The sequence below is a fragment of the Macrosteles quadrilineatus genome, unplaced genomic scaffold, assembly GCF_028750875.1.
Source record: "Macrosteles quadrilineatus isolate MER2022 unplaced genomic scaffold, UCM_ALF_1.0 Scaffold_5__1_contigs__length_97177068, whole genome shotgun sequence".
In the NCBI taxonomy this organism is placed as follows: Eukaryota; Metazoa; Arthropoda; class Insecta; order Hemiptera; family Cicadellidae; genus Macrosteles; species Macrosteles quadrilineatus.
In genome coordinates, this window is record NW_026542598.1 from 41,231,686 (window position 1) to 41,244,105 (window position 12,420).

A 12,420-nucleotide genomic window follows, 5' to 3' on the forward strand; every position below is an offset into this window, starting at 1 on the left:
AAAACTTGAAATTATTTCTTGCAATACCAATGGTGTATTAATAACAAAAGAATGACCATATAGTTCTTATACAAAATTTTTTTATCAAGACCAAAAAAAGCATAAACGAGATTAAAGAAAAATAGATTTTATCTCAAGAAGGCATTTGTTTGGCATTGTCACAGTAAACGTTGTCCCACTTGTAATATTGAACAATGAACATGTCAATGTCAGTTGTAAGCGCAATCCGATTGAATTCATTCAATCACTTTTCATGTTTTGTTTGTAAAACATGTAATTTAATTAATTGTTAATATATGAAAATTTAATTATTTATAGTGAATAATGTCACTATGAAGAAATTGCAATCGAAAATTCTGATCAAACTACTTTTAAAATAACAATGGAGGAAAATCTTTAGGAATAAAAGAATATTGGTCAGCCATGGATGAGTAAATTGTTATTATTTAACTTGATTCTTCAAAAAGTTACATTTCAAATCAACAATACAGGAGGGCAAGAATCAACCTTTCCCCTAAAAAAAATATTCCTTATGTCTAGTTACGAATAAAAATCACAAAATAAATACATTCTACTCTGAAATAATAATAAGTACTGTAGGCCCTATTATCTAAAAAGAATTCTTCTCCACTGTGAAAATACCATAGAATAAAACACGTCACAGATATCACAGAACTTGTAACTGAATTATTTTAACAGGTAGATGGTAGGGTGCTACACGTTTTTTACATATGTACAGTACCTACCTATTTCTTAACTTGTATGCCAACACAGTTTTACAACAAACAGTTCAAACAACATCAAATTTTAGGGCAACTTGTGTTTTAGTCTTGCAATAGAATCAGACTAAACTTATGGTGATAATGTAACCGTTAGCAGGTCAATTTTGGCCACCCTTATTCTGTAGATGAGATAAAGATGAGTATCCAAAATATAGGATACAAATTATTTTACGGATTTATTTTTAATAACTTACAATTTTGTCTGTTTATATAGTTCAAATAGTTTTTATTATAATCATTACTCAATTTCTAGAACATGAGTAGTCACAACATCCCTTATAGGGAGTTTGACCCCCTGCTTTTCTATCCTCCACCATCCCTCTTTTTCCCTTCTACCCATAGACAATTATTGTTCCTACAAATCTGCAGCTATAAACAATACCTACTTTAGCATTTCTTCGTTATTTGTTCCTTAAAGTAGTATAAGATATACAAATATTCTCTATATAAAGATAGGTCACAGAAAAGTGGAATGTTTGTAGAAGTTATAGTTTAAGTTCTCCGGCTGGAGGCACCAGAGACAAAGAGTTTTGTACTTTTTTCTGCCATTTATCTGTAACAAAAGAAAACTGTTTCATTTGCTTTACTCAAAAATATCAATGAACACAATTCTCAAAAGGTTTCCCGTCCTTCGGGAATTCACGATGGATACGAATAAATTATTTTAGTCACTTCATCCAGGCAACAAAACAAATCTCAGTGGTATTTAGTTTTTTTTTAATCTCTCAAAAGCTTTTGATTCAATTAGACAGACCTTGAATTAAACTTTGTTCACAATTTAGGCGGTTTGAAGGGAAGTTTCTTCACTACTTTTTTTTACTTATGACGCAGCTGATTTATTTTGGCAAACCTCAGCTGTTAAGCTATTATTTTTAAAGGTAGGTTCAAGTGGAGAAGGTAGATTTCTTCCCATAAACCACCTAAATTTTTTGAACAGAGTATAGTTATGTTCCAGTTAAGGAGCAGGACATTCTTCATTGCATAGAGAGAGATGCTTGAATGCAATAGTACTTATTTTGTCAATAACAGAAGTATCAATAGTAAAAGGCATAGGTATACTCACTCAGAGATTCGATTTTGAAAGCCCTGTAGATGAAGATGTAGTAAACAAAGACTATGAATGCTACGAGAGCAGCAAATACCAAAAGAAGAACGATGTCTATTATCATGATTGATTCCACAACGAGGAACACAGACACTGCGCCGACAAGGATCGGGATGGCTGATGGAACCTGTTAAAAAAATATGTGAAAAAAAATTTGAAGTGGATTAAGCTCTAGAAAATTTAGGCCCTGCTTCCTTTACTGAAAAGTTGTACATTTATACTGGCATTAGATAGCTTTGTAGGGATAGGAAAAGGATTGAAAGTACATTGTAGTTTCTAGTTTGTGTCAAATTAAAAACCGATTCAGCTCATAGTTTTTGGTGCCAAACCAATGCTCCTCGACAGCATGAAGGATGAGGCAAGACTAAGTAAGTTCATGTTTAAAAAGAGACTATGGCCTTCATATTTGAGCCCTTACAGTGATTGAATTCAAACTTAATACGTAAGTTAGTGGTCAATCATCACAAAAAGTATCAGATTTCTAATATGTGCCCATTAAAAATTAGTTCTGAGCATTTATGGACTTAAAATACTATTTATACCTGATGCAAGATGATACTGTGCTGAGGAAAGTATTATTTACAATTTTCTAACAGTTGGAGGGAGCTAAGTGAACAAAGAAGTTTGAGGTCGTATCTTGAATATTGGAACAGAAACGGTATGGATCATAAACATAAACAAATTATGTCACTAGCCTGAAAGTAAACATTATTTAACATTACTTCAACGGAACTGTCCAAACCAATGTTATTAGTAAAGGATTCATTCATGCCAGTCCGGTCATTTGTTTATGTTTACGATCCATACCGGTTCTCTTCTAATATTTGTGAATAGTATAATTAATTATTTGAATCAGCTGATTTCATTTATCATTTCAACAAGAAGAAGTTCTTAGCTCAAGACTTTTTAATATGACGTTAATGGATAAAACGATAAGTTAAACTTATCTTTAGATTTTCATCAACTGAGTGTAACGCAACAACCTACCCTGAAGGGACGGTATGCGTCTGGCAATTTACTCCTTAAGACAAACAGAGCTACCATTGTGATTCCGTAGGACATCCACATGAAAAATCCACACATGTCGACGAGTAATGTGATGTTTCCTCCAACAAAGAAATATATGAGGGACAGTACAATCTGAAAATCAAACACAACATAAAATATATTTTACGGAAAGTAAATAAAGATACATCTTTTAACACTTAAAACATATATTTACGCTTATACTGTTACTCACAAGACGGTAAATATACAAAAGATGGCAAGTGGTGATCGATTTCGATTGGACACTCCAATCATCATCAGACCCAATAAGCGAAATGTAAAATATATTTTAAGCTGTAATCTAGTATTATGTTGAAGCTAGTAATTTTGATCATAGCTTGTTGTAAATTTGACATTTTTTAAGTAAATTTGTAATGTCGGAAACAAAAAATAGGTTTTTTGTCAATATACTACATCAGAAGACACTTAAGCATGAGCCTATGCCTCATGTTGCTGAAAAAGTCATCAACTTACCTGACATATTACCGCAGGGGCCGGTGTCTGAAGTTTCTTGTGAATGTAGCATAGAAATTCAAAAACATGACCTTCTCTTGCAGCGACATATCCTATTCTGTAAAAAAGGTTTTCAAAACAGTACTAAAATAAATTTGGTTAGTGATAGCAACAAATATAACGAAAAATTATGGTTAATCCCTCACACACACCATAAGCCCACCATCCATCACATTAAATGAACTTAAAACAAAGAAATAATTGGCTAATTAGCAGGTTCATGACTAATTAGTAATTACTGACTTTTTGGCTTTGTGACATAACTAAGCAAGGAATGAATTATTTACAATATTACTAGTGCTCTACTAAAGTGCTACCTCGACGAGTAGAAAACGTTGGACATAATGCTGGTAAGCAGACAAAGACAGATGATTCCTGCGGCTATACCTCCACCACTCGGACCAAACATTTCATGGGTGAAGTCCTGAAAAATACATTTCTTGAAAATGGAACCACACCATTTTTTTAAAATGGGTAAGAAGTGTTGATATAAGTTCATCAGTGGTGGTCCAAGGGGTGGGGGGGGGGATGGGAGGGATAGAAAGCCCATCAAATCTCATCTATACATATGGACCAGCTGTTGCCTTGTGTATTAAAAAGAACATAATTGAATGAGCCACACTCAGTATTACACAGTCTAAAACCATATTTGCCACGTAGTTCTTGTTACTGTGATAGTTGATGTTACATAAAATATATTGCAGTCAACAATAAGTTTTCTTTCAGTTTGGTTTGTTTAAAATCTGAAGTATTCAACAGAATCAGTAATAATTACATCAGTGAATTCTGTCAGTGTAATCGATTTGACTACGTTACATTTTCTTCTAAAACTATTGCTACAACTTCACCACAAGAAAGAATTTCTCTATCAATAATCAAAGCTTCTACCCTTTCAATTATCTATTATAGAGAAGCGTGGAAAGCTTTGTACTCACAGCAATGACAGTCGTTGCATCTGACATCTGCTCCGGTGTCAGCGCCGTCAAGAATGTCAGGTTCAAGCAGAGGTAAGTGACAGTAGATATTGTGAGAGCTATCAGGATACTAAACACGATGTTTCTGAAAAATCAAGACACAAAAGTCAAAAATATATCTCACAAATTTGGTACTATCCTCCATTCACAAAATTTAGGTGCTTTTAGGGGAAGAAATATATCCCCACGTTTTGATCCTACCATTACAACATAGCTCAACAGCTGAGAATTATCAAAATTGCTGCCTTTACTTACTTTTGCCCCACTCACTTTACTTTTGCGTACTAATTTTCTTTTGCCGCACTCCAGTTATTCAAACCCAACAACGCAAAACAGGGTGCTTTTATTAGGCACGTAATACGTGTACGCTTGAAAATAAGTTGGCAACACTTAGATACTACGACTACGATTGTTTCAGTGTTTCCCATTTCGTTCAGCTTGGATTTAACCTAACCTAAAACATGTTGTTTAGTGTTTGAAAGAATTATTTCTATACTTTATAGTCTCGCCTGCGGCTCATACGTAAACATTTCGCTCATGTGCAGCAAAGTGCCATTTTGCACACTTGTAACGTTCACAAATAATACTCACTTTTCTGGGTTCTTCAATTCCTCAGTAATACCTGTTATAGCCCATCTGAAAACACGAAAAAGTGTTATTAAGTACAGTTTATAAAAAAAGCAGGTTAAGTTGAAAAAAAAAATGCTTAGTAGGAAAGTTATGTTACAAAATTTGATTTCACAAATGCATAAAAAATTAATTGGATTTTTTACTAGTTTATAGAATTAAGTTAGTTACTTGTCCATAAGTTTTACATGGAAAATTTAAGGCGGCAGTGAGGAAGAGCCCTGACTGAATCAATCAAAAACATTTCTTCTTCTAAAAACTGTGATTTATAAAGAAGATATATTTTTGCATTGATGTCCATCCAATAGTTTCTAAATATACTTTTTTCAAATAAGTACCCCATCTTAAACAAACGAATGTAAATAGATCATAAAGATTGGCAAACCCATACTCTGTTGTCCATGGCCTTACAAAGGAATAGTTTTCTGAAGTTTGTGACAAAAGTTTTAAAACATTTTGTATAGTACATTATAAATTAAGTGTGATTTGGTGTCATACCCGCCATCATAAGCGTAAAGCCCAAAGTACAATGCCTGCGTTAATCTCTTTATGGATAGATGTGTCCCAGTAAAACTGGAGTCGTAATCTTTCGCCTTGCCTGAAAAATACATAAACATGTTTCACCACTAAAAATTTCCCTGATCACAAACAATTATTACAGTAGAACCCCTCATATCCGGCCTTGGTTTTACCGGTCCTCTGTTTATCCGGCCCCTTCAAGAAGCCATTATCAAAATGTTTTTCTCACAGCTTACGGACGTTTAGATGCAAGCACTAGTCTTTGTGACCGCTCAAGTCATAAAATAAATTGTTCTCTTTACTTATCTGTTTGTATATACATTTATTTGCTGAGTCACTATACTCAGTTGAGCTAGAAGGCCTAACCTCTGATCAGTTGGTTGATTATTTCCAAAGTGGGGTTAGTACAGTACAATACATTAATTTTTGTATTTCACAAAATAAGAATGTAGAGTAGAAATGCATGTACCATTTAAGTCCTATTATCTTCAAGTACAATTTATTGTCATTTTTACCTCCATTTAATAGGGTTTGTTACCTGGAATCATAATATTTGTACATTCATTACTTAATGACTTAAACGTACAAATATTTTTTTTTTCTTTTTACAAACATGTTTATTTTTCTAAAAATGATCCCAGAACAGAATTAAATGATACTTTTGATTGCATATATTGATTACCTATTATTATTAGGTATAAATTGTCATTTTCATAGTAGGTTGGTTTATCCGGCCAAATCGTTATCCGGCCAGGGGCTTGGTCCCGTGGTGGCCGGATATAAGGGGTTCTACTGTAGATAAATATATCTCATCGTGAATGGCGAGATTCATTTCCTGCAAATGACTGTAACGCAAAATCCCTTAGGAATTTCTTTATTATAAGAATTTATCTTAGGGTGTCTTTTATCAACTATTCGTTTTAAATATTATACGCCAAAACTTATTTCACATTGCAATACAATTAATGGTGAAAGCAATGCATCAAGAAGGAAGGAATAAATACAAAAATAACTTAAAGTACCTATGAAATGAGTTCTGTAGGTGAAAGCACACAAAAAGCTCAAAACGCAATTAACTTGATATTTCGCCACTACAAGCAGAGTTTCTTCAGAAGGAAGAAGAAAAACTTCTACCGAGTTGTGAACTTAATGAGTGCTTTCAACCGCCTGGAGCTCTTATTTAAGTTAGTTGTGAATCCATTCATACTTCCCCAATGTATTCCAAAGCCAAGTGATTTTACTTACATCTATTCCTTTTTACAAAGAAAGGCCAACGACAATAAAACTCTTGACTTCCAAAAAACTAATTAATGGTGAATAAAAGTTCTGAGTTCTTATTCATTTTTTCAGCAAAAGAGTTATCCTATGATTTCATAATCAAATACCTATAAAACAAATACAAGGAACCAAACTGCAGTATTCTTTTAGTTATTTTGTAGTCAATAGTGTTTAAAGTATTGTAATTTATACAATGCACACCTGAAGCAGACATGTAGAATCCACAGCCGATGATGAACACGATGCAGCTCATCTTAATATATGTAAGAATGTCTTGTGATTTGATGTACAACTTGACACTGATACAGTTAACAACACCAATCAAAACTGAAAAATAAATTCAGATTTTTAAAATTTAATGTGCTATGTTGAATGAGGGAGTGAAAAATGGAGTAAATAAACATGGAAACTTAGAAAATCAGTTTCTTTTCTATTTTTCAGGAGATATCTTACTTAGGAAAATAAGAGTCCCTGAGAGTGTAGAGCCTTATGGAAACATACTCCTACTTCAATATACTCTATGAAGAAGTTAAACTCTGAAGAATAATAATCTATTCTCTAAAGAATCAATAAACAAATATCTGTGTTATATGATGTATAAGTATAAGCTCATCCCTCACTCATATTAGCAGAGAGTCGTAAAATGTTCAGTGTGGGAATGCTCACCATCGGAACTGACTAAGGTATATGATTAATATATAGGACTATTGGAAAAAACTGGGGGGAGCGAGCTGGTCTAGTGGTTAGAGCGAGGGACTTCGGTCCCTCAGGCCCCGGGTTCAAATCCACCAATGGACTTTATCTAAGTGATAATGCCGCAACCCCTAGGTACTAGCCTGAAGTAATGTAAAAAACAATCAAGAGCTTGTGCATAACAAAAAAAAAAAAAAAACGATTGGACAAAAAAAATTTTAAAAGGCTGAGTGGGAACACTGTTCCCTTGCATTCCTGCTCTACCACACTACTGTGTATTAGGGTTAAAAATGCCAATCTGCATGCCCATCCCAATTGGAAACAGTAGTCGTATAAACTGCTCATACAGCTAATTGTAGTTAAAACCTTAACTTAACACATTTTGGAACCTAAGTTCCACATTTTTGGAAATGAAACATAGTTGCCAAATATCAATCAATATCTAACAAAATCTTTTTCAAACCCACCTAAAGCACCACCTCCCAAAAAATACTTTGCACGAAGACAAGCGTTTTCATCTCGGAGGCAATCCTCGTGCCAGATAAGTCGGATGATGATCACCGAGTACTCCGCAAACAACATTGCGCTCAGGGCTGCCGAGGCTGGCATCACGATGATGTAAGACACCCAGAAGTAGACGAACGAGGGAAGTCCACCGAAGAATGGATGGAACCCTTTGAATGCTTCGTGGAGGTAGATGTAGATACTGCCGGACTTTGGCACCACAGTACTGAGCTCTCCGAACGGTAAACATGCTGATGAAACAGAAGGTGACAATACGTTTTATTGTTTCAAATGCGAAAGCGGCATTATAGAAAGTAAATAAAACTATTTTTAAAAAATAGGTTGAGTCTATCTAAAATTTAATTATGTTGTTTTGAGGTATCTAGGACTAAATTTTCTCATTATACTATACAAACTAACTAACTGTTAACACCTCTTAAATTTAAATTAAAGTGCAAAATACCCCCGCCGCAGCAAACCTGCCGATTAAGCGAATTTCCATTTGTCTGAATTGGTTTCAATTAAATCTATTTAAATAACATTAGGTTTAACGAGTACCTAGGTTTGCTGCTACAAGCATATTAATTAAGTGTGTTTTTTATAAAATATAAATAGCCTCAGATCAGAACTCTAGTTTTCTAAGAATAAATTATTGCCATTATAAGTAGGTTTCACCATAGACTGAGTATATTTTATCTATGGTTTCACCGACAGACAAAAAGAAATTGAGGTAAGATTCAACAAAATTAGGCCTAATACTATTTACACTTAAGGTTTATAATTTTGCTATTAAATTAAAATAAAAATAAAATCATTTTATTAGTAAATTCTTACATAATTTCAAAAGTAAAAAACTCACACAAGAATGCAATAAATCCACACAAGACCCACATAGTCAACATCATCCCGACAGATCCACATTCTGCCAACAACTTTCCTGGCGTGATGAATATTCCAGAGGCTGAAAACAATATCAGTATGTATAAAAACTGAAACAAAACAAATACAACTAATAACCTATTGTTGAAACACCTTACACATCTTACCTATGATATAATTTATTAAAAAGTTCACTGCACTAATCAGTCCAATCTCCCGTTTCAACCCGACTCCTCCATTTTCCGGGCATTTTTCCTTTTTCTCCAACATTTTAAAAAACTCACAATTTACGTGTTAAAAATGTATTCCATGAATACTGGCTTAATTTAGAATAACAATATGACAATGAACAGAAGGGACTTTGCAAAAGGTAGCAAAATGCTATTAAACAACGACTACTTGATAACCTATCAGGCCTTGAACAAATAGTGGCCGAAGAACCGAGGAGGTGATAGTGTAATTGCTGGGAAATAACGCCAAAACACTGATAAATGTCATGTCATATTAGTAAAGTATATGTAAATAAGTTTCGTCTACCAATTATATGATTATGAATGAAATTTTTTTACCCGTTTATGATGACTTTGTGTTTATACAAACAGTTTAAATACTGTTAAATTTATTCAGTAATAAATCTTTGAATTTTAAATTTCTTTTCCATTTCCTAAACAACTGTGTCCATGTTTTATAACTGGGAAAGTTGGTACATTGAAGAGACTGCCGACAAAATTTATGATTTATCTATCTACAGTTGTAAAAAGCCATGTTTATTAAAAAACTCTATGTTTACCACACAGGGTCTTCCTCGGCCATCTTGGGTTTTGGTAAATTAAAATACTGTACAAAGGTTATATGATTATGATTTATCTGAGGAATTGCATGTAATCTTAAATTATTTCTTTAAAATTTAATCGTGCTTTTTTATTCTGTTTGTAATTAAACTTTCAATTGCAAAACAATAAGATGGTTTCTTATACAGTTGTAGGCCTATACAAATGGTAATCATTGTTAATTATGATTTAAAGCTAATCTTTGACTTTTTTTAAAACGTTTTTATTAGCTCGGTTTCTTGTCCGGTACAAATTTTGAAATGAATTTTATACTAACTTCCCGACGAGCTAGAGACTTGAAACTTGAAACATAGCTCACAAATGGAAGACAATGCAATATTATATCATTTAATTTTCATATTTCCCTTGGGCTACGCCCCATGGGCTTGTTTTTATTAAATCGCTTTCTTGCAAATTTTGATACTTCCCGATGAGCTAGAGACTTGAAATTTGAAACATAGCTCATAAATGGATGACAATACAATATTATATAATTTAATTTTCATATTTCCCTTGGACTACGCCCCATGGGCTTGTTTTTATTAGCTCGCTTTCCTACAAATTTTGATATCAATTTTAAAAAAAGTTCCCGATGGGCTAGAGACTTGAAACATAGCTCACAAACGGATGACAATGCAATATTATATCATTTAATTTTCATATTTCCCTTGGGCTACGCCCCTTTGGCTTCCAAATTTTCCATGTTTACATTTTAAAAGAATGTAAACATATAAATTAATTTAAGTCAGCTGTAAATACTTAAATTCGACAGTTAGAAGAGCAGAGGTTAAGAGGTACAGGTTTTGTTCCGGTGGGGCACACGGAAGATTTCTAAGGCGCCGTTTGACGTCACTAACTGCTGACGTCACTTACTGCTGCGTCTGAAGAAACAGACAATTTTATAATTTTCTATTATTAAATTAAACTGTCATAACCTAACCAAACTAACCAAACGTGCTGATAATGGAAAAATCGAAAGAAGGTTTACTAATCTAAAAAATAGTTTTTTTCATAAAATAAAATTAGAATTGTCTAAAATTCAATTTTATAATCTTTTAATTATAAAATTAAACTGTCATAACCTAACCAAACCAACCAAACTTGCTGATATGAAAAAATTGTTGATAAAAAGTTAGTGCCGCCGGCGGGATTCGAACCCGGATCATTCGGATTATCAGCCCGCAACGCTATTCATTGCGCCATCGAGGCCGATGGCTGAAACCGTATCGTTGCGGTATTGGTGTTCCCTCAAAGTAAGGTCAGCAGTTAGTGACGTCAAATGGCACCTGAGAAATCTTCCGTGTGCCGTTTCGGTTTTGTTCCCAAGATATTTTAAAAATATAAAACAATCATTTCAAAGTAAAGATAAAACATCTGATTACAGATAATAAGGTTTTGGGTTTTGCTTATGTATTAAGAGGCTATATAAAATAGATTTAACATATTTACACATTAAAGACTAAAAACTAGAAAATAATTTATATATAAAAATACTTTTTAAAAATGCCACGTTTTTAAACGCACTAAAAAGTATAAGATAATTTATAAAATGTTGAGAGAATAAATACTTGTAAGATTTAAAACAAAAAACGTGGGGCGCATGCAATAGATCATAATAGTTCAATAGGTGAAGTTTCAGCATGCGCCCCACGTTTTTCGTTTTAAATCTTACAAGTATTTATTCTCTCAAAATTTTATAAATTATTTTATACTTTTTAGTGTGTTTAAAAACGTGGCATTTTAAAAAGTATTTTTATTTGTATCTTCATAAAATGTCCTGTGAAAATGAAGGCTGCACTTTACTTTACGTCCTGCACTCATGCAAATGAAAATATCGATCGATATATCGATTATTCGATAAGTTATATCGTTTGGTTAGTTAGGTAAGGTTACCTAACCTAACTAACCAAACGATATATCGAATGAAACAATCAAATAATCGATATTTTCATTCGAATGAGTGTAGGACGTAAAGTAAAGTGCAGCCAAAATGAAAACTATTTTTATAGTTCCAAAAATAGCATTTGATTTTTACAAACATTGATTGCTTAGAGCAAATTATATTGTTCTGGAGGGGTAAAAGCATTCATATTTTAACAGTGTTTGCAAGTTAAAATAGTGTGCAAATTAAAATAGTTAAAGCGGTGTTTGCAAAGCTCTGAAAATCGGGCCACATGTGTAGTCTTTAGCTCTGTAGCCTGTACACACACATACTATAGACGTCGCTATGAAAACCACTTTTTGGGTTCAGGGGGACTGAAAACTCATTTATTATTCTGTTATTTCCACCTGGAAAATGTTGAGGAAACAATACTTTCTCCATGTACTGTACTACGTATGTATGGGCAGAGAAAGTAAAAACAAAAAGTTTTTCAAAGCATTTCGGGATCTGAAATGTAATGAAATGAAAATTCTTGAGGGTAGCTTATAGGGCTTTACGGACCTTTCTTCAGTTAACCTCTAACTAACCTCTAATCCTGTCTGCTCAGGTGAGAAAATATTAAGCAAAAAAATACAAGAATAATACACCAACCCAGCCGAAGCTGGAAAACAATATACCCCTGCTGAAGCAATCCTACATATTAGCAGTTGTAGCAGGGTTAAAACATACCTGTACATTGATACTGGTTGATACATTGACTTCATCCTGAAATATAAGGATATTTTAT

The 12,420-nt window shown here is 33.3% G+C and overlaps 1 protein-coding gene across 1 annotated transcript; it reads right to left on the bottom strand.

The window, feature by feature from the left end:
- Positions 1-439: 439 nt before the first annotated feature.
- On the bottom strand, positions 440-9,273 carry LOC128995063 (b(0,+)-type amino acid transporter 1-like). Its single transcript, XM_054419941.1, has 12 exons — positions 9,089-9,273; positions 8,902-9,003; positions 8,006-8,293; positions 7,047-7,172; positions 5,547-5,646; positions 5,013-5,057; positions 4,383-4,506; positions 3,765-3,871; positions 3,409-3,505; positions 2,875-3,027; positions 1,846-2,014; positions 440-1,335 (listed from the first exon to the last, which is right to left on the bottom strand). Exons 1-12 carry the CDS (start codon positions 9,189-9,191, stop codon positions 1,268-1,270), a joined length of 1,482 nt encoding a protein of 493 aa, XP_054275916.1. The 5' UTR covers positions 9,192-9,273; the 3' UTR covers positions 440-1,267.
- Positions 9,274-12,420: the final 3,147 nt, after the last annotated feature.

Coding starts and splice junctions, on each gene's coding strand:
- LOC128995063 (XM_054419941.1), bottom strand. CDS start 9,191: ATGTTGGAGAAAAAGGAAAAATGCCCGGAAAATGGAGGAGTCGGGTTG. Junction 5,647..7,046: donor ATTCTACATGTCTGCTTCAG/GTGTGCATTGTA, acceptor TGTATTTTTCAG/GCAAGGCGAAAGATTACGAC. Junction 4,507..5,012: donor GAATTGAAGAACCCAGAAAA/GTGAGTATTATT, acceptor TTGATTTTTCAG/AAACATCGTGTTTAGTATCC.